The sequence below is a fragment of the Grampus griseus genome, assembly GCF_964374135.1.
Source record: "Grampus griseus genome assembly, chromosome: 1".
Taxonomy (NCBI): domain Eukaryota; kingdom Metazoa; phylum Chordata; class Mammalia; order Artiodactyla; family Delphinidae; genus Grampus; species Grampus griseus.
In genome coordinates, this window is record NC_139017.1 from 158,722,633 (window position 1) to 158,746,137 (window position 23,505).

General features: G+C 38.7%; 1 protein-coding gene across 2 annotated transcripts in view; it reads right to left on the reverse strand.

Annotated features, from left to right (window-relative positions):
• ZCCHC17 (zinc finger CCHC-type containing 17) overlaps nt 1-23,505 on the reverse strand; it is a 56,266-nt gene that overhangs the window by 21,438 nt on the left and 11,323 nt on the right. For both annotated transcript variants that reach the window (XM_082655238.1, XM_082655239.1), the window contains 3 exons: nt 19,319-19,376; nt 7,681-7,781; nt 5,925-6,016 (listed from right to left, as the gene is read on the reverse strand). In XM_082655238.1, the coding sequence (XP_082511364.1) occupies nt 5,925-6,016; nt 7,681-7,781; nt 19,319-19,376 (251 nt within the window). The remainder of the gene's footprint in view (nt 1-5,924; nt 6,017-7,680; nt 7,782-19,318; nt 19,377-23,505) is intronic.

The following is a 23,505-nucleotide window of genomic DNA, read 5'->3' on the forward strand; positions in this document are numbered from 1 at the left end:
TAACACTTTCTAAAAATTCTAAACATTTGACCAAAGTATAAAATACATACAGAAAAGTGTTCACAAGTATACAGCTTCACTGATTTTTACAATTTGAAATATCCCAGTAACCAGTACTCAGATAAAGATGCAGAATATCACCAGCACCTCCGAAGCCCCTCTAGTCACGGTGCTTCCCCCAAGGGTAGCTACTACTCTAGTTTCTAACAGCATAGATTAGTTTTACCTATTTTTGTAAATTATATCAACAGAATCAGAGAATGGGCCCTTCTGTGTCTGGCTCCTTTCGCTACTTTGTGAGATCCAACCAACTGTTGCGTGTAGTTGTGAATCAACTATTCTCATTGCTGCAAAGTATTTTGCTGTTGATGGGTACTTGAGTAATTTCCATTATGAAAGTGCTTCTGTGAACTTTCTAGCACACGTCTTTTGGTGAACATATATATGTATATGCATTCCTTTGGGAAATGCCTAGTTCCACGTAGGAGGGGAACTACTGGGTTGTAGGGCATCTGCCTTAGTAGACACTGCCAGACAGTGTGTTTACCAATTACACTCCTACAAGAAGAGCCAAAGTACCCTAGTTGTCATAGCTCTTATTTCTTATCTTTACTATAACACACAGTACCTGCAAAGAGTACTCTTAGAAAATGTTTAATTGAAGAGTATCACTCCTGATTATTCTTTCTTTCAAACTCTAACTGTATCCTATACACATGTCAATCCTAGCACATATCACACCACAGAGTTGTTTCTACTCTAGATCGTGGGCCTGTTTAAAAAATATCTTACTTGTGTTTGTTTCCCTGGCACCTCAGCCCAAGGCTTGGCAAGCAACAGCATCAATAAATGCTTGTTGGGGCTTCCCTGGTGGCACAGTGGTTAAGAATCTCCCTGTCAATGCCGGGGACATGGGTTCGATCCCTGGTCTGGGAAGATCCCACATGCCGCAGAGCAGCTGAGCCCGAGCGCCACAACTATTGAGCCTGTGCTCTAGAGCCCATGAGCCACAACTACTGAAGCCCGCATGCCTAGAGCCCGTGCTCCGCAACAAGAGAAGCCATGACAATGAGAAGCCCGCGCACCGCAACGAAGAGTAGCCCCCGCTCGCCGCAACTAGAGAAAGCCCATGTGCAGCAACGAAGACCCAACACAGCCAAAAATAAATTAATTAATTAAATATATTTTTAAAATTTAAAAAAAAAAGCTTGTTGAAATTTCTTTGTTCTTCATCCAAAATATTTTTCTTTACCTGAACATCTTTAACTTTGACCTCTGACTTCACCTAAGATTTTCCAACCAGGTCTCTGTAGAGTCCAGCAAAAACAGAAATATTCTGCCAAAAGAGCCACATTACCCAGAGAAATGCAGGATAACAATATCAAAGCAAAACAGAGCTACTCACTTCACAAATTTCAGCCAACAGTTTCATGGGATATGTGGGCTCAAGAGAAAAAACAGAGAGGGTGAAGATACTCCATATTCTGTCCCATTCATTCTTTAAAGTTCAGCTCAAATATCGTATCTTCTATAAACTCTACCACAAGCAGAGTTAAATACTCACTTTATTTTACTGATTTGTTTACATTTTGCCTCATCCTCTGTACCACAACCAGGACTTGAATAGTAAAGTCTATGTCATGTTCTTCTCTATATCTGAGCAGAAAGCACACCATCTAGCATACTGTTGTCCAAAAGAATGCGAAGATGGACAGTTCTATAAATTTATGTCTGTACTGCTGACTATTTATGTCTGAGTTTATGTCTATGGCTAATGAGCACTTCAAATGTGGTTAGTGATTGAGGAATTGGATACCAAATTTTATTTACTTTTTTTAAAAAATAAATTTATTTATTTTATTTATTTTGTCTGCCACTGTCATTGTCATTGGCAGGCAGATTCTTAACCACTGCGCCACCAGGGAAGCCCCCAAATGTATTTACTTTTAATTACTTTACATTTAAATAGCCTATGTGACTAGTGGCTTCCCAGTTGGGACAGACCAGAAAAGCATATGGTTTAAGTTCTGAAAATGTCTGTTCAAATCCCTAGCTTTTGCCTTAGAAGAATCTTAGTCAAATGATAGGAGGTCTACTGTCTGGTATGGGTCATGCGAGAGGGTCAGTTCAAAGGGTGAAGCTTGAATAACAAAAACCAAGGCGAGGAGACTGGAGAAGTAAATGTGAGTGAGTTACTTAACAGGCATAAAGTTTTAGTTAAGGAAGATGAGTGAGTTCTGGAGATTTAATGTACAACATTGTATGTATAGTCAACAATACTATTATACACTTAAATATTTCTTAAGAGGGTAGATCTCATGTTAAATGTTCTCACCACAATAAAATAAAATTAAACAAACAAACAAACAGAAAATCCCACCAAGGCAGGATCTTGGGGACATAACTTGAACAGTCACGAAAACTCTATTGTTTTCGGATGTCCTTATTTGTAGAACTGAGTTTCAAGTGACTATGAGTTGCAGCTTAATCAAGCCCTCATTATAATGAATTCCAATACACTGCAGATTCAAACATACTATAAGCCGAATCATACCTCCCACCTAACGCCCAATTCAACAAATGTGTCACTCACCACCTGTCTCCCTTTCTGTCCTTACTGCCATCACGCTAGTTTAGGCTTCATTACATTTCACCTAAACAGTAATAATTCATTTACTGGTCTCCCTGCCTCTAATCCATCCAGCACACATAGCTGGATTAATCTTTCTTTTTTTTTTTAAGTTTATTAAGTGGCAAGCACCAGTGCTAGTACAATGATATGAGTAAATACATTAAAATGATAGGACATGGTAGATAGTCTACCAGTGGAAAGAGATATATAAATGGATAATTACAGTGTGGTGAAACATAAATGCTCTTTCTAAAGACTATACTATGCCGGCTAAACCTAACTGGACACTGCATTTAACCCCTTTCCATTTAACCCCTTGCAGATTCACTTATTAGATGACCTCGTTAATACTTTGGGGCCTGAGGGAATGAAATATAAGACAGCTAGATTTTGATGAAAAATGAAAGGTAGTTGACAAACTCTGTGTAGCTGTGTAGCATGAAGATACTGAGCCTAACAGGGTGAGGCCAGAGAATGGGGTACCTGGAGAGAATAATCTGCTCGGGAGTCTCTCCCACTCAAAGGCTTTAAAAATCATTCATATTCTTTGACTGCTATTCAAAGCTGTTCACAATCTGACCCCAACGTATCTTTCAAGCCCTACATTCTAGCATCTGACCATACCCTCTTCTTTCCTTAAACAAGACTCCTGAATTGCCATGTGCTTTCCTGCCTCATTCCTTTCCTCAAGACTATTTCTTCTGCCTGGAATACTATTCTTTCCCCTGCTGCCTGACAAAATCTTATCCATTCTTCAAGACCTAGCTCAATTTCTATGTCTTCTCTGACCATCAGGGCCTAATATCAACTCTTCCTCTTCAAGTTAATTCCTAGAATCCTTCCTTTAAAACATTCTTTTAACATTTATTACATGTTGTCTTAAAATTAAAGTTATTTGCATAATTATCACATTACACTAGGCAGTAAGGTCCTTAGGCAGAAACCTTGGTATTGCCATTATATCTCACATAGAATATGAGCCCAGTAAATATATGTTGAATAATGAGTAAATGGATGCACTAACTTAACGACTACTATACATTAGGCACTGTGGGAGATAAGATGTGGCCTCTGCCTCATGGGTTTTATATATCCTTTCAAAAGAAAGGGTATGATAATCTCAGATATTAGAGGAAAAACAAAGAAACATTTTAAAACAATAACTACAAGTAACCACTATGTGTTAAGTTTCTACTATAGATTAGACAATTAGGCTCTTTATAAACAAGATTTTATTTAAATCATACCATCATTTCTAAGATGTAGGTGTCATTACCTCCATTTTGAAGAAGCTGAGGTTCAAAGAGGCTAGCTAATCTGCTCAGGGTGGTATACTAGCTTGTGGCAGAACTAGGACTCTTTCCGATTCAAGTCTAACTCTAAAACCTGTCATCATTCCACTATGCCATGCTTCTTTCCTAGATGCAGTCTAGAAATAGTTTACAACAAAAGTTACTGTTCGGTCACTTAGTCATTACTAGAAGTAGTCCATACATAAAGACATATTCATCATAAAACCAGGGGGTCCTTTCCCTTCCCCTCCCTTGTTGTGAGAAAGAGAAGTAGCTCTTTTATCTTACTTGTTTTATATTTTATCCTTATAAGGGTGGCTTTGGGAAATTTCCCTGCTTTTAATGAGTCTGTATAGACAGGATTCTTTGGTGCAGAAGTAATTTATTACAATGCAATCAGTAAATGCTAGACTTAAATGACATTTCTGAGCTCAGAGTTATAAAAGATTTCTAATGTAAATGGAAAGTGTTATATAACCACAGGCAAATTATCACCAAGCATCAAGCTAAAACTAAGAAAATAAAGTAAAATGGAGATAACACCCACTTTGCAGGTTGTTATGAGAATTAGATGCACTGATGTACACAAACCACCTGGCATAATGCCTGGCACATAGTATGTATTCAATAAGTATCATTTCCCTTCCTTTTAGGTAAATTTCCTTCATATCCAAAATGATTTTGCTCAGAACTATAAACCTAAGGGTTTCCAAACATTGTGCCGCCAAGATCCCACTCAAACAACATTTCTTATTTTTTTCTTATTTAAAAAAAAAATAACATGATGGCCATTAAGAGCACCCAATTAGCATGAGATAAAGAATGTGATATTTTATCATGAGAAGCAGTGAAATAATGTCATGGTTAACCTGAGGATAAATGTATGATTTTTTAGTTGGCTTTCTGAAATACTTGAAACAGTTCATAAACCCCCAAGACTCCTTCAAGGGATATTAGCGACCTAGGAACCCCTGGTTAGAAACCACTGGCATATACAGGTATACCCTCGTTTTATTGAGCTTCACAGATATTGCGATTTCTACAATTTGAAGGTCTGTGGCAACCCTGAGTTGAGCAAGTCTACTGGCACTATTTTTCCAACAGTATTTGCTCACTTTATGTCTCTGTATCAAATTTGGTAATTTTGCAATATTTCACACTTTTTCATTATTATTATTATTATATTTGTTATGGTGATCTCTGATCAGAGATCTTTGATGTTACTACTGTCATTGTTTGAGCATTTTTTAAGCAATGAAGTATTTTTTAATTAAGGTACATACACTGTTTTTTAGACATCATGCTATTGCACACTTAATAGACTACAATATAGTGTAAACATTATTTTATATGCACTGGGAAACCAAAAAATTCATGCGATTTACTTTATTAAGATATTTGCTTTATTGTGATGGTCCAGAACTGAACCCACAGTATCTCCAAAGTATGCCTGTATTCAAGAAAGATTTTGAGACAGCAAATTCCCTGTATCACCAGCCAGTATCCTACAGAGAAAATTTTCCATTCATAAATGAAAGGTCAGAAGAGCCAGTGAAAGTAAGGTGCTGTGTTCAGAACACAGCACATCCCAATATGCAGGAGTCTAAAACCCCACTGGAGTTATTCCTCCTACATGGTCTCTGCCTTTTTTCAGTCCCAGAGCTAGGAGAAAGGCAAATAACAAATATCTCATGATGAATGCTTGTTGGCTAACTGGTTCAAGGTCAGAAGCTGAAAAAGAATAAGGGGAAGGAAATGAAACCATTGACAGTGCACTTCTATGCTAGGAGGTGCATGTTAGCATTTCATCTTAGAACTCTATGCAGTAATGTGTTATCTTTAACACTTTATACCTCTAAAAACCAAAGCTCACAAAGGTCACATAACTCATCAATATCATAGCCTACAAACAGTAGAGTTCCCAAGTGGGCCTGATTCACTACAGCATTCTGTGGTTTGAGAAGTAGAAGGATTTTAGCCTTTCCAAACATTTTACCTACTCAATGATAACGTTGTTGGGGTCAAGGTCCTTCCCAGTCCCTTGGTTGACAACCTTCATGGAGAGGGATACTTTTATCCTATCATTTTTCATCTGAAAAAAACAAAAGCAAAGTCAGCAAAAGCTCAAAGTACATCATTTAGACTGCTGGTCTAAAATTATCAAAGAATTGAAGTTTTTATCATGTAACAAACACTGAGTTCCTCTTATGGCCAAGGTCCTGTGCTCTGAACATTGCGGGTACTAATAAGCATAACAGGCAGATCCTATGGCAAAAGCATTTTAGGAAATGGTTTTCTTATCATTCTTGACCCTCCTGGGGGGAAAGACAAAAATGGTTGCTCAGAAATCTGGGGCCTGTGGAAGTAACCAGGAAGAAAATGAAAGCTGTTTCTTTTAGATAGTTCAGCATAATAATCTGTTCAGAGATCCATGAGCACAGAATAGGTTTCAGAACATTCCAGTGGACTAGATCTCCTTTTGGACTTCGTCTAAAAGCTTTTTAAACATGAAAACAGGGGCTTCCCTGGTGGCGCAGTGGTTGAGAGTCCGCCTGCCGATGCAGGGGACACGGGTTCGTGCCCCGGTCCGGGAAGATCCCACATGCCGTGGAGCGGCTGGGCCCGTGAGCCATGGACGCTGAGCCTGCGCATCCGGAGCCTGTGCTCCGCAACGGGAGAGGCCGCAACAGTGAGAGGCCCGCGTACCGCAAAAAAACAAAACAAAACAGAACATGAAAACAATTAAGAGCATCTTTAAATGTGAAGACAGTTGTTAGCCACATTGGTCTTCTTTTGCTTCCTCCAGCATTTGAAGGCCCTCTTCACTTTGAGGTCTTTGTATTAGCTATTCTCTTTGCCTGGAATATTCTTTTCCTAACATTTCACATGACTAGTTCCTTTTCCTTTGGGTCTCAGCTCATATACCATCCCCGCAGAAAGCCCATTCCTGACCCCTTTATCTAAATCTACCTCCACATTGTTTGAACCTATTAGAGCACTTACTATAACTTATATTTTTAATTATTTTAGCTTGCTTACTTTTTATTTGTCTCCTCCAGTTATAATCTATATAAGTTCCATAACCACTGGAGTCATTTACATCTGATTCTTGTATCCCTCAGACCTAGTACATAATAAGCACTCAAATACTGTCGAATAATATTTCTTTCAGGCCTGTCTCCCCTGCAATTCTCTGGTAAAAGAGCAGGTATCAGCGTATGTGCACATTTCTCCTGTGGGTTGTCCATACCCGCAGACCCTCAAGTGAGTTGCTGTTAACAGGATCCTCCAGTGCTTTCTCATTTCCCTCATATTGCATGGTGCCAGGTATGAGGAAAAAATGACTGTAAACTCTATGCCCCTTTCTGCTTTGGTCCAAATTGAAGTCCATCTGGAAGATTTCTACTAAAAGATAGTCTCATAGATTAAGTTTTCTTCTCTCTTTTTGGTTCTTTACTTTTTTGGTACTTTCTTCACACCCACCATGTGGGTGAACTTCAGGGAAGGAAGTTTTATAAACATGTACTTATTGCACCACACTTATTACATACAGTTCACACCATTCCTTCTGAGTTTGCATGACAGACAGCCCAAAGGTTTAAATTCAAGTCAGATTATAGTGGCAGGATTCAAAAATAAGATTATCAGCCATGGTTAACAATGCATACACACTCATGAAATATCATCATGAAATACTAAGAAAATCCCAGCTTTTCCTAATCCTTTCTAATGAGTTAAAGTTGCACAGAACTTTACCTCTCGTCCAATAAGCTTCACCCACACTTTGTCTCCGACATCTACTATCTCAGAGGGCTTATCCACGCGACAGGATGACATATGAGTTCGATGGACCAGACCTGAGCACAAGAAGAAGAAATAAAATAAGGCACAGGGCATGTCTGGTATTCATACTCTAAATAACACAGTAAGGAGAAGAGTTGGAGATTCACTGAAAAAGGTTTCATTAATTTAAAACTGCAAATTAAAACAATTTGAGGACTTCCCTGGTGGCGCAGTGGTTAAGAATCCACCTGCCACTGCAGGGATCGAACATGGTTTCGATACCCGGTCCGGGAAGATCCCACATGCCAAGGAGCAACTAAGCCCGCATGTCACAACTACTGAAGCCCGCGCGTCTAGAGCCCAGGCTCCACAACAAGAGTAGCCCCTGCTCGCTGCAACTAGAGAAAGCCCATGTGCAGCAACGAAGACCCAACACAGCCAAAAATAAATAAATAAACTTATTTAAAAAAACAATTTGAGATCACTTTTTATACCTAATCAACTAACAAATATTCTTTAAAATAGTGTTTAATGTTAGTAGAGATGTAATACAACAACTACATTTATATAATACTGGTAAAAATACAAGTTGTTAAAATTCTTTGAAAACAAAGGGCATAGAGATGTTTATACCTTTGATGCAAGAATATCACCATTGGAATTTTTCCAAAAGAAAAACTCAGTAGAGGCAAAAATCTATGGCATATAAAAATACTTGCAGAAACTAACACACCATTGTAAAGCAATTATACTCCAATAAAGATGTAAAAAAAAATACTTGCAGTATTATTACCTACCAAGGTTAAAAATAAAAATTACGAAACAATCTAAACGACGAATAATTGGAAAACAGCTTGGTAAATTATGATAAATCTTTCAAAAAAGAGTCAACAGGGACTTCCCTGGTGGCGCAGTAGTTAAGAATCCACCTGCCAATGCCGGGGACATGGGTTCGAGCCCTGGTGCGGGAAGCTCCCACGTGCCGCAGAGCAACTAAGCCCGTGCGCCACAACTACTGAAGCCCGCGCGCGCCTAGAGCCCGTGCTCCGCAACAACAGAAGCACCGCAATGAGAAGCCCACGCACTGCAACGAAGAGTAGCCCCTGCTCATCCCAACTAGAGAAAGCCTGCGCGCAGCAACGAAGACCCAATGCAGCCAAAGCAAAAAAGAAAGGAGTAAGCAGCCATTTAAATGACAGTTACAGAAAATAATTATGATAAGTGAAAAAAGTAAATATAAACAAGGTGACATTTTTAATCTATTAAATTAGCAAAATATTTAGAAGATAATATCCAATGTTGATATGAGTATAGTAAAATAAGAAATATTTCTGAGGCTAATATAAATCTTTAGAAACCATTTAGCAATGGCTATCAAGAGTGATAAAAATATTTAATAAAATTAAATCCTTTTCCTTGTCTGTCCAAGGTCCTTTTCTGGGAGAACCACCTTCCCTACATTCTAAAATAATCTGGTCAGTCCTTGTAATTTGGTTGGAGCTGATCTGACCCCCAGCTGTGGGCACGTGACACAGGCGTGGTCAATCAAGTTACTTCATTCCCCAGGCCACAACAATTGATTGGTTCAGGGACAGACACAAGATGCTAGCTAAATCAAATCCACTTTCTCAAGCCTTTTGTCAGGATTATAAACTACAGAAAGTTACCAATGCTCATCTTTACCACCAGGTGGCAAGAGTAAGCCAGAGGGAAGCAAAAGAAGAGGCTGCATAAAGAAGTGACCAAAGCCCTGAAGGCATAAACTGAGCACCTGATCCAGCCCCGGTGGAAGCTAAATTTACTCCCCAACTAAATTAGACAAAACGTTTCTCCTGTATTTTTGTCCCTTGCAACCAAGAGTTCTAATAATTAACTTGACCCATAATCACTTCTGAGACTAAAAAAATAATCTTATACACAGAAAAATCTATATGCACCTAGAAAAGTGATCTATATCAAAATATTCAATGTATTTTTAAGACAGAAAAAAATTAGAAACAACCTAATATCTAGCAATAGAGTAATGGTTAAGTCAACTATGGTACAGCTACTTGGCCCATTAAAAACAATGTTCAAAAGATTATGTAAAAATACATCAATAATTCACTCTTTTGCAAATATTTGAGTGCCTACTATGTGCCAAACATTGTAGGCAACTAGCATTTTCTCATTTAAATAATAAAAATGCTTAACACAGATTCTAAAAATTAGAAAGAAATAATCTAAACTGCTATGGATCGCAGGTTAATGTTTTATTTTCAGATGTTTTAATAATAGAGAAAACTATATTCAGGGAAATGAATATAATAAACAATTATTTTGAATGAAAATAAACCAGGAATCTAAAGAAAAAACTTGACAAGTCAAACAAAGATTTATGTCCAAAAAACCTGCCTTACCTGAAGTTTCCTGAGAGAATTACTAACCTTTATTCTCAGTCTCTCTCTCACACACATGCATACGCAAAGTTGTCAGCACATGCCTGTAACTCAAAATATCTACCCTCTGTGTTTGGAGCTCCTGTGGGAAGCCACTGCTTTCCCTGATCATGGTTATTGGGTCTCTCAGACCTACTTCAGCTGATTCTGGAGGTTGATAGTCTATCGTTCAATACCCCAGGAACCAAAATATTCTATATACATTATATAACCCATGTTTAAAATTTTAGACCATCACATAATCTCTAAATTGGATAAAATTCATGGAGCTGGGCTTTTTTCTTTTTCATGATCATGTAATGAGCAGAGTAACCTAAATGGAAAATCCAGAGAGGAAATTCAGATGCCCTAAAGGAATGGGTAACGTTTCATTTTGACATTTTTCCGCTACAACTGTCCTCTAATTCTCAAATTCACTTCTTTCCTGAACTGCTAATGGAAGTTGGGAAAGAAATTACTGTTGAACCTAATATAGTTGAGAGAACTTTTTTTTTTTCTCAAACAGGTCTATTTATTGGAGTACCACAAAGAAAGAGTGAGTTAACCATTTGTCCTTCTCCCATGTGATCCCAAAGCAGGATATTTTCTGGCCCAGTCATCTCTCTTAGTTAAATATGGCACTTTTGTAAAGCATTAATAATGAAAAACTACAAACAACTTAAAAAGATTATGTGGTACATCTGAATGATAGAATAATGCTTTTAGATGTTTACAAAAAGTATTTTAAAAGACAAAGAAATGTTTAACATTCATTAAGTGTAAAAGCTGCAAAATGTATATATAGAATATAATCTTAATCTCAATGTTAATTTTTATGCACATATGTGACCATAAAGAAATACACTGGGCTTCCCTGGTGGCGCAGTGGTTGAGAATCTACCTGCCAATGCAGGGGACACGGGTTTGGGCCCTGGTCTGGGAAGATCCCACATGCCACGGAGCAACTAGGCCCGTGAGCCACAACTACTGAGCCTGCGCATCTGGAGCCTGTGCTCCACAAGAGAGGCTGCAACAGTGAGAGGCCCGCGCACCGCGATGAAGAGTGGCCCCTGCTTGCCGCAACTAGAGAAAGCCCTCGCACAGAAACGAAGACCAAACACAGCCAAAGTAAATAAATAAAAAAAATAAAAATTAAAAAAAAAAAATACACTGAAATGTTAACAGTGCCTATCTCTGTGTGGTAGTAATATCACACAACGATCATTTGCTTTGGTAGTTTTTTCCCTTATTTTTCTATAAGCATGTAATAGTTTTAACCATAAAAATTTTAACCATAAAAACCTATATATATATATATATATAAGCAAAATGTAAAATTATATGTACACTATGATTGAAATTATGTAAAATTATGTCTCATATGCACACAGATGAAAAGGGAACATAAAAATTGCTATGCTGGGGTGTAGGATTTTTATAGTTGAAACATTAATGGCTTATCTCCTTAGTTTATTGGGTGAATTAAACAAGAGAAATGGTCTAGCCCACAGTGTTGAATGCAAATGTCAGGTAGGCAGTTGGATATGTAAGTCTGTAGCTCAGACAAGGGGTGTAAGCTGAAGATACAAACGTAGGAGCCTTCAGCATGCAGATGCTTACATGCCAAAATACATTAATCAGACTGTCAATTTAGTGATTGGTTCGGTGATAGACACAATTCACCGATTTATTAATTTACAACAGAGGATACACTTTTCTTATACTTGGAAGGTTCCAAGTCCTTATCTAGGTAAACTACCCACTGACCCCAGTATCAAATACCGAAAAATTAGATTAGTGATCAAAAATTGCTTCAACACGGAATCAGAACAAAAGGGAGACAAACGTTTTGAGAGATGTTTCCAGTCCATGAAGGTTTAACGGACCCCCTCATAAAAGAATCCATCTCTCTAGTTCCTACCATCAGATTCATTTTTTCCTTATTAAGGCAAAATAAACACTGCCAACTTCAGGCTCTCAGGCTTTCTTTTACTATGTTCCAGAGATTGATATCTGCTCATATAATCTCTCCCTAGTAGAATGATACAATCAATTAGACTTCAGCCTACTAAAGTGCAATTTCATTCCAATCCCTTTTTCCCTAGAATTAAACCCAGATTATCTTGTTGAAGTCTTGAATGCTCCCAACTCCTCAGTCACAGATTTATAGGCAATTACCTGGTATATTTCTGTCTATGGCTAATCTTACACTCTGTGTAGGATTCATCATTAGTTTCATTCTCAGAAGACAGCCTGAATTCTTGGGAGGTACTTCATTGTTACCCAGATACACCACCAACAGTTGGATTAAATGCATATGGTAGAAGGCACCATATAAAACATGAGGCTCCCTCCTTGGTACTGGATATTTCACTAGATACAGAACATCCACACATTCATTTAAACCTTACATCAGCCCTGTGACATTAGGTTCACATGAGGAAATAGTCTAGAAGTTAAGTAAATTGTCCATGGTCACAAAGCTGATAAAGAAAGAACTGCAATTCAAATATGAGTCTGTCAGGTCTTCTACAACACAGTAGATATTTCTCCATTTTTTCTTTATTATCAATCTGTTATCTTTTCAATTAAAAAGAGAAAGATCTCATCTACAACAGTAGAAACACATCTAATTCTGTTCTAGCAAACGCTCCAGAACAGAAACCAACAAAAATGCTTTGCTCATCACGTCACATGGAAGGGGGGAGTGTGTGTCTGGATCTCTGACATTAAGCCGTAAATGCCCAAAGGGCATATCAAATCCATCATCTTTCAGTAAACCTAACATAACACTTAAACAGAATGAGTCCCATCTGAGTGTATGCTGGTAAAAGAAAGAAAAAAAAATTCTGACAACTTGGAAAGAGCTAGCATCTAAATCGCCATATGAGAAAAACAGACAGCCTATTATAGTTCCCTTAAAAATATTTTCCCAACTGTGTTAGGTTCACCATTAATTTCACAAATTCCATTGACAATAAAGGAAAGAGGTTAAAACTTACAAACTATTAGGGGACAGCTGCAGCCCAAAAATGTCAAAATAAAAGGTCTCCTTTATCTTTGGGGCATCTGCATTCCCTCTCTAGACTTGTCAAATAAGTTATCTCCAATCAGCAGTATATGACAATAATGTAAGCACATAAATTAAAGTGCTTGCACATCCTTTATCTTGTTGAGATTATGAATTCCTTCAAACATTTACTAAATATCCACTATATTATAAGCAAAAGTGGATCCAAGGATGAGTAAGACATCATCCTGCTTGTCAAGAAACTAAAGTATACACATCATCCCATTTCACAGATAAGGAAACTAAGGCTCAAGGACTAAGCAACCTGCTATAGTCAAGAAGCTAGTAAATGGGGGAGCTGGGACTAGGATTCATGTATTCATTTAATAAAATTCAATGAACACCCACTATATCTCAGGCACTGTAGTAGGCCCCGACTCATCCCAACAGCCTAACTATTCCACAGTTCAGTGGATTAACGGCAACTTCACTTATTTTATTACACCACATTGTAATTTGTTTACATCTCTAGACTGTGAACAATCTGAGAGCAGCAGGGACTATGTTTTCTTATCTCTGTGTTCCCACATAACATACTGACCAGAAAATAGAACTCAATAATTATTTGTTAAACCTGAATTCTTTGCTAAAAATATTTGTGCTACTACCACAAGCAAGCCACTTTAAAAGTGTTTAACACTGAACAATCTCTACTCTCAAAATTTCATAGTTTAGTTCTGGTGGGCAGAGGATAGTAGAGAAAAAAAGAACTTCATAAATATATAAGGCTGCATTGTCCACTACAATAGTCACTAGCTACAGATGTTTTACACTGAAGTTTAATCAAAATAAACAAAATTTAAAAGTTGCTGGGCTACTGTATTAGACAGCACAGATGTGGTATAATACAAAAATATATTCGGTCTTTGTCCCTGGTCCCTGCACAGAACTCTTAAAACTCTTGGAATTTCCCCAGTGATAGGGGTGTCTTTGTAATTCATAGTAAGCCCCTTTTGATCATACTAGAGTTTATGCTAATGAGGTGACTTAGTTGTGGGGCCCCTTGATAGTTTCTGGATGGAGCTGTCACCAGAAAGACCAAGTGATTAAAGGATTGGAACTTTCAGCTCCACTGACCTCCTGGGGGAGGGGCTGGAGATAGAGCTCTATAAAAACTGAACAATGAGAGTCAGAGAGCTTCTGGGTTGGTAAACACCTCAGCTTGCTGGAGGGTCGTATGCCAGAGGACATGGAAGCTCTGTGTACCCCTCCTCCCGTATCTTAACCTATACATCTCTTCCGTTTGGCTGTTCCTGTTTGTATCCTTTATAATAAACCAGCAAACAAAAAGAAAGTGTTTTCCTGAGTTCTGTGAGCCATTTTAGCAAATTATCAAATTTGTGGAGGGGGTCAATGGAACTCCTGATTCATAGTGGGTCAGCTAGAAATAAGGGTGGCTCAGGACTTGCGACTAGCATCTCAAGTGGGGGCATTCTTGTGGGAATGAGCCCCGTTAACTTATGGGACCTGACACTAACTCCCGGTAGTGTCAAAATTGAATTGAATTGTTAGACACCCCGTTGGTGCGCAGAGAACTGGAGAACTGGTTGGTGTTAGAAAACACATCAGAACAAATATAGAACATTTCCATCACTGTAGAAAGTTCTATTGGACAACACCATGAGAGGGGAAGGAAAATCTAGTTTAGACTTCAATACTAGGAAGGGGTCTTTAACTCAGTAGTGATTAAAAAATTCTGAAAACAGAAATCTGAGAAAAATGACTCAAATTAGAGTCTACCTTCCTGAATGAGAGATGTTTAAAATCTACAGACCAGTTGTTTCATAACTCAGTCCTTTCAGGGTGGGTCTTAATAATCTTCTTCCATGCAAGGGTGGAGAAGCTAAAATACACTGTAACTGCTCCAGTTACCCAATGAACCTACAGAAGTGCCCAGGATTAGAACTCACAGACTTTTCATCTAATTATTTGGCTCCCTGAGCTCCCCTTCCAAGGCTTGTCTTAGCACAGCTGTCAGACTGACAGATTGACTTGTAAACTGGCAGTCACAATCAGAGGCATCACCTGACAGGCTATGGACACAAGTGAGTTGAAGACTAACTGCTGGAAGATGGCAGGCCTTTAATTGCCACACAGTCCCCAAAGTGTCACATAAATATTCAAGTAAGGATGGGACTTTCAGGTACTGGCAGCTATGGCAAGTATACTGACAAGAAAAGCTGTCCTCGGATCAAAAGAGGTGCATACCCTATAGGGATGAGGATGAGTTACACCTCATTACATCCCAGTGAACGTAAAACGAGAAACTTTATTACAGATTGCTTATTGCAAGCTTGGAAACTACTGGTGAGCCATTTCTAATTCGCCAAGATGCAATTTGCAGCAGAGTACATAGTCTCCAAGGCTAGAGGTATGGCTTTATTAGCAAAATCAGCTGTTGGACTTCTGTAAAAAAAAAATTTTGTTTTAAAGAATTGCAAATAGTGAAAGTCCCTTTTCCATGTACATCTCTCCCTTAGCAAACCAAGCTCCCCAGAGGTGACCACTGTTAATAATTTGTTGCCTATTCTTCCAGATTTTCTTCTAAATATACGCAATAATGTTTAAAATACTAGGCATATGTAAACATGCTTTAAAAGGGGGAAGGGTCATGCTATACAAATTCTTGTGCAACATGCTTTTTCATTTTGTTAGCTTAGACACCTTTCCATTTCAGTAAATTGAGACTTACCCTGTTTTACTGATGCACTTTTCCCCCTCACTTTAACATCTCTGAAATTGGAATGCTTCTTATAACCAATGGTGTCTTACAACTGCTATCAGTCAGGTATCGGTGTGGTGGAATTGTATAAAAACTTTCCATTGGGGCTTCCCTGGTGGCGCAGTGGTTGAGAGTCCGCCTGCCGATGCAGGGGACACGGGTTCGTGCCCCGGTCCGGGAAGATCCCACATGCCACGGAGCAGCTGGGCCTGTGAGCCATGGCCGCTGAGCCTGCGCGTCCGGAGCCTGTGCTCCGCGATGGGAGAGGCCACAACAGTGAGAGGCCCGCGTACCGCAAAAAAAAAACCAAAAAACTTTCCATTGACCCTTATGGTAAAAGGAAGACAGTACCAGCACCAAAGTATCTTAGAAATACAGTTATCATTCTTTTTATCATCTGCATAGTTCACTGCATAGATGTACATAATTTACGTAATTCCATAAAGCAAACTATATTCCCTAAAGAACTGCTGGATCAAAAGAGTAAGCACATTAAAAACATTAACAGATATTACCAAAGTATGTAACAATTTACGTTCTCAATAGTAAATGGAACTATTGTTGGAAATAGTCAACACTTTAAAAAATATTTTAAAAATAATTTTAGATTCACATGTAGTTGAAAGAAATAATTCAGAAAGATCTTATGAACCCTTTACCCAGTTTCCTCCAATGGTAACATTTGGCAAAACTAGGATATCACAAAACTATCACAACTAGGATATCGGCACTGATACTGTGGTATAATAAGAAATATGTATTTGGTCTTTGTCCCTGGTTCCTGGCACAGAGCTCCTAAACTCTCGGAATTTCCTGATAGGAGCATCTAGTGATTTATAACAAGACCCTTCCAATCTTACCCAAGTTTATGCTAATGAGGTGACTATTGGTCAGCCGCTAGAGAGCTTCAAGATGGGAGATGGTAACGACCAGAGGAATCATTGTGTGATTAGAAGGTTGGAAGTTTCAGCCCCATTCCAACTTCCAGGGAGGGAAGAGGGGCTGGAGATGGAGTTAAATGATCAGTGGTCAATGATTTAATCAATTATGGCCATGTAATGGGGTCTCCACAAAAACCCTTAAGTGATAAGGTTTGGAGAGCTTCTGAGTTGGCAAGTATATCCACACACCATGAAGGTGATGAACTTCAATTCTACAGAGACAGAGGTTCTTGCACTCAGGGTCCTTTTGGACCCTACCCAATGTACCTCCTCACCTGGCTGTTCATTTGTATCTTTTATAATAAACTGTAACTGTTAAGTATGGCATTTTCCTGAGTTCTGTGAGTTGTTCTAACAAGTTATCCAATCTTGGGAAGGTGGTGTGGGAACCTTCAAATTCACAGCCAGGTCAGACAGAAGTGTGCGTAACACAGGGACAGGATACTTGCAAGTGGTGTCTGAAATGAGGGCAGTCTTGTGAGACTGAGACCTTAAACCTGTAGAGTCTGACAGTACCTCTAGGTAGTTAGTGTCAGAATTAACTGAATTGTTGGACGCCCACTTGCTATCAAAGAATCAGAGAACCGGAGAACTGGCTGTTGATTCCACACATTTTGGAATGGCAATAAAAGGAATGAAGTACTGATACATGCTACAAAACAGGTAAACCTTGAAAACATGCTAAGTGAATGAAAGACGCCCACCACAAAAGACCACATGTTGTATGATTCCGTTTATAAGAAATGTCTAGAATAAGCAAATACATAAAGACAAAAAGTAGATAGCTGGTTGTCTAAGGCTGGGGGCAGAGGAGAGAGGGAGACAGGGAATTTGGAGTGACTGCTAATAGGTACAGAGTTTCTTTTTTCTGACGAAAATGTTCTCAAACTGTGGTGATAGTTGCAAAATTCTGTGAATATGTTAGAATATATTAGAAACTACTGAATTGTACACTTTGGATGAAATGTAGGTATGTGAATTATGTCTCAAAAAAGCTGTTAAAAAATGTTACATAAATGGAATCATAACATATGTAAACTTTTGGGATTAGCTTTTTTCACTCAGCAAAATTTTCTGGAAACGGATCCAGGTTGTCACATGTATCAATACTTCATTCTCATTCCTTTGTACTGACGAACCGTATTCCATTGTATGGATATATCACAGTTTATATTATATTTTTAATCAATATTGAGAATGAGCATCTTTTAAGATATTTACTGCTCAACTGCTATTTTTTTCTCCTATGAATTATCCTTTCATATCCTTGGCCCCTTTTCCTACTTTCCTCTTTTTTATTAGTCCTGTGTGATATGGACTGAAAATTCTTTTTCCTAACTTAACTTTGCATATGATGATTTTTGCAATTATGTTTTTGACTTTTACGTAGTTAAATATACTTCTGTATTGACTTTTTTCTTTTTGTTTATTTTTGGCTGCGTTGGGTCTTCATTGCTGTGCGTGGGCTTCTCATTGCGGTGGCTTCTCTTGTTGCGAAGCACGGGCTCTAGGTGCGTGGGCTTCAGTAGCTGTGGCTTGAAGGCTCTAGAGCACAGGCTCAGTAGTTGTGGCACACAGGCTTAGTTGCTCCGCGGCATGTGGAATCTTCCCGGATCAGGGCTCGAACCCGTGTCTCCTGCATTGGCAGGTGGATTCTTAACCACTGCGCCACCAGGGAAGCCCTATATTGACTTTTATATAGTCAAATATTCTTATTTTCTTCTAATAAAACACTTATGGTTACATCTTTTACATTAAAATCTTTAATAAATCTTTCATTTATTTCAGCACAAGGAATTAGCAAGTTGAGTCTTTTGATTCACTAGCAGTATAACAGAGCAGAAAGCCCACTGGGCTAGGCATCAGGAGGCCTGGGTTCTAGTCCTGGCCATGCCACGACCTAGCTCAATCATTCTGAGCAGGCCACCAGTCTGTGGAACCTACCTTTTCTACTTAACACAATTGTTTTGAGAAACAAATAAGATTACAGATGTGAAAAGGATACTCCAAAAATGTTCAATAGATACCTCTCAATTGTGAACAAAAGTAAAGCATTATGTATATTTGTATTGGTTACAATACTATTTCCTTTCCACATGCCATATACCAGAAAACTCACAATGTTGTCCTCAGAGAATAAGTAGCTTGCCCTCCCCAAAACCCTAAGCCAAAGGAGGTCAAGTGACTCGCCCTAGGATCACAGGTGAAATTTAGGGAAGAGTCAGTTCTAGAAGTGAACACAAGTGGTTACGCCCCAGCCCTCCCCACAAGTCAGAGAGCACCATTCTTCTGAGTTAAGACTTGCTAAAAACGAACTGTCATCAACTGTCCGTATTCGTATCTTTACACTAAAAACACAAACTACTCTCTGAAAAAAGTAGAGCCTATAATTAAACTGTGGTGGGGGTGACAGTAAAGAGAGTGAAATGAGAGCACTGAATTTCAAGTTATAGTTTCCCACCTTGCTTCCGACAGCCTGGGATTTTGATAAAGGCTCCATAGTCTGTCACCATAGCAACCTATAAAGACAAAAAAAAAAAATCTTTGTCACACAAATAAGAATCTCTCTCCCATAGCATTTAACCTTGTCTCCCTGAATTTCTACTTGGTACTGACTGCCTCTGTCTGCTGCAAAACTGCCTAAAAGTGATGTTCTGTCAAACATTATGTTCTCTCTGAAGTTTTTTTTTTTTTGGTCGTACCGCACAGCTTGTGGGATCTTAGTTTCCTGACCAGGGATTGAGTCTGGGCCCTCAGCAGTAAGAGTGCAGAGTCCTAACCACTGGACTGTCAGGGAATTCCCCAATTTAAATTTTTTTTTAATTTTTATTGTGGTATAGCTGATTTACAATGTTGTGTCACTTACAGGTGTACAGCAAAGTGAATCTGTTATACATATATATATATATCCACTCTTGTTTAGATTCTTTTCCCATATAGGCCATTACAGAGTATTGAGTAGAGTTCCCTGTGCTACACAGTAAGTCCTTATTATCTACTTTATATATAGTAGTGTGTATGCATCAGTCCCAGTCTTCCAATTTATCCCTGCTCCCCGGTAACTATAAGTTTATTTTCTATATCTATAACTCTATTTCTGTTTTATAGATAAGTTCATTTGCAGCTTTTTTTTAGATTCCACATGTAAGTGATATCATATGGTATTTGTCTTTCTTTGACTTACTTCACTCAGTATGACAATCTCTAGGTCCATCTGTATTGCTGAAAATGGCATTATTTCATTCTTTTTTATGGCTGAATAATATTCCATTGTATATATGTAACACATCTTCTTTATCCATTCCTCTGTTTATGGACATTTAGGTTGCTTCCATGACCTGGCTATTGTTAAATAGTACTGCAATGCTTTTTTTTTTTTTTGGTTTTTTGAAGTTTAGACTGACAGGTATGTGTGATCATATTAAAAACATTGGTGAGATTGGTGTGTTTGTCAGATGGTATGACAGTACTTAGGAATGCCCAAATCCCACATGTACTGAAATCCCTCAAAAAGACATAGGAACAAACAGCAGAAAATTAGGTAATAAAGTTACACTTTATATTATCTGGAACTGAGGCCTCCAATCCAAATGGAGAAGTTTAATAATTTGAAATGGATCATGTAGAACATCTCTTTTTCCTAACCTTCAAACCAACCAGACCATACAGCTTGCTCCACTTCACTCCAAACCAGAGTCTTGGGTTTTATCAAGACAATTAGAGAAAAAGCCAATACACAGACATCTGACAGAACCTGAAAAGATGTAATCAGAGAGAAAAAGAGTTGTCTTTTGCAGAGTTGACCTAAAATGGAGAAGTTAGAGGCTTGATGGATCTATGTAATATGCAATATGTAATAGAAACAAAAGGCCCAAAAGCCTTGCCAGATAAATCATTATCCCAGCCTCTACCTCTATTGCTCTCCTCCAGCCCACCCCACCCCCCAATTGTGGATTGGGATTAAAGTTGTCACTATATACTATATTCATCACTAAATTCATTATTATTTATAAAATATTCAATACGATCTTACACATATAAACTTTGTCCTTTCCAGTGACTTTAAAATTAGTTATCTCATATTGGGCAATCACTGTTTTAGCTTAAACATAACTAAAACAAGGGGAAGGAAGAAGGAGAAGGGGGGGCTTCCCTGGTGGCGCAGTGGTTAAGAATCTGCCTGCCAATGCGGGGGACACGGGTTCGAGCCCTGGTCTGGGAAGATCCCACATGCCGTGGAGCAACTAAGCCCGTGCGCCATAACTACTGAGCCTGCACTCTAGAGCCCGTGAGCCACAACTAGTGAAGCCCACGCGCCTAGAGCCCATGCTCCGCAACAAGAGGAGCAATGAGAGCAATGAGAAGCCCATGCACTGCAACGAAGAGTAGCCCCCACTTGCCTCAACCAGAGAAAGCCCACGCGCAGCAATGAAGACCCAACAACGACAAAAATAAATAAATAAATAAATAAATTTATTTTAAAAAAAGAATGGGTTAAGAACCAAAATTCCTAACCTCTTGTTTTACAATGATGAATATGCTACACCGGGTTAGGGACCAGATATTCCCAAAGAAACAGTACAACCAGGCAGATACTAGTACTTAAAATCAAGGCAAGGTGGACTTTAGAGATTAGCTGATCTAATCCTGTCATTTTTCAAATAAGGAAAGTGAAGACCAGAGACATGAAGTACTTATCCAAGTTCACAAAGCGAGTTGTTCTCTGTAAAACAGGGCCGCATGGATAAAGAAGACTTAATATTTTTAACTGCCATAAAAGAAAATCCCTTCTTTCTGGACCAACTAAAGGCACTTTGGCTTTTGCTCCAGGGTTCTAGAAAGAGGGCTAAAATGCTTCATACTGTCTAACATCATTAGTTAAGGGCATAATTATCTAAACAACTTAAAAGCAGCACCTGGAAGTTGGAGCCCAAATCACCTTGCTGCTATAAATTAAAACAACCTCACTTTTCAATACTGAAGCTCCAGTGTCACATTATTATCTTTTGAGGAAATATCATAATAGACCTAAATTTGGCCTCTCCCCAAAGGAAAGGTTAATGCATTCAACTGTTCAGTTGGGAAAACACATTCTTGCCTATTTCCAGCAGCAGGTGTTTCCATCACTGTGTCTCCTAGGGAGCAGTCAGACTTGAAATTAACAGAATGGCACTTGCCTTAGATGTTCACACAGTCTGCCTGATGTTCCAGGAACAATTAATCAAATAGCTCAGGGGAGAAAATTCAGTGATTATCTCAACTGAACTCAGGGCTTGGGTAAAATGAATTTACCATCTTCAGATTAGAGGTTGCACTGGCCTTGAAACTTGTTATCCCCATAACGTAAATGAGGAATTTGAGGCTCAGAGATATGTTACTTGTCTGAAGTCACAAAGTTGGAAAGTATCAAGACCAAGTACAGAAAAGAAGTTTTCTGACTTCTAGTCCAATGCTATTTCCAACTTACCAACACCAGTCTCGCCTCAGCATTTCTTTGGCTATGGCTGGGCTAAGCCAAATCCCAAATCTCAATGCTATGCCTGGGCTCCCTACCATGCTTAATGGACTCTGGCACCAAGAAGTCCCTCAGAGGACAAGAGAAGGATGAATACTAGCTTCTCGGCTATTCTGTCACTGGGCCCCCCAACCCTGCTGAGCCTGCTAAGAGAAGAGCTGCTAGGATATGGGCTGCACCACCAGTTTCTTCAAAGGCAACTGGTCCTAAGAGACTTGGATTCAATTTAATTCAAACATTTTCTGAGCACCTGCATGCAAGATACCATGTCAAGCACTGTGAAATAAAAACAACATATAAAAAGAGATGCCCAGGGCTTCCCCTGACGTCCAGTGGTTAAGACTGCATGCTTCCACTGCAGGGGGCACGGGTTCAACCCCTGGTCAGGGAACTAAGACCCTGCATGCCACTTGGTGCAGCCAAAACAAAAAACAAAAAAAAAAAGAGAGATGTCCAGTCTGTTTTTAAATGAATTTGAATAAGTTACCAAGATACATGGGATAAACATGGCCTCTGCTCTCTAGTAACACCCAATCTAATGGAGGAGACAGACACATATACAAGTAACAATAGTACAAGACAGACTATAAATGTCGTGATAGAGGTACAAACAAATGACTGTGGAACAACCAGATTTACCATCTACCTTCCTCCTATACTACCCCAATTCAGTCAAAAGAGTTCTCTTATGGGTCTTTTGGTTCCTCCATGCATTTATGAACAGTTGAACAACCCCAGCTGCAGACTTGGAGAACCTGATTTAGAACTTGCCATTTATTAATCATTTGGGCAATTACTTAACTTCTAAAAAGTTTCCTTACCATAAAATGGGGTTAACAATTTCTTTGGAGAAAGTCAATTGACACGTAACGTGTCAAAGTGCTAACATACATTCGGCCTACAAAATTTCTTTTGAATTTTAATGTAAATTCTTGTTTTTAAATATTAGGCACTCAGTGTTTGTTGGATGAATATTCTGAAAAAGTTTCCTGTTTCCAATTTACCATGAGATTTCTCTTTCCCTAATTCCAGTCACTCCTAGGCGTTTTTCAAAATGTGTTCCTGAAATAGTAAAACTATAGTTCTAGTATTAGAACTATAAACTTCTTTCTGAACATCACCCTAGCCCATCC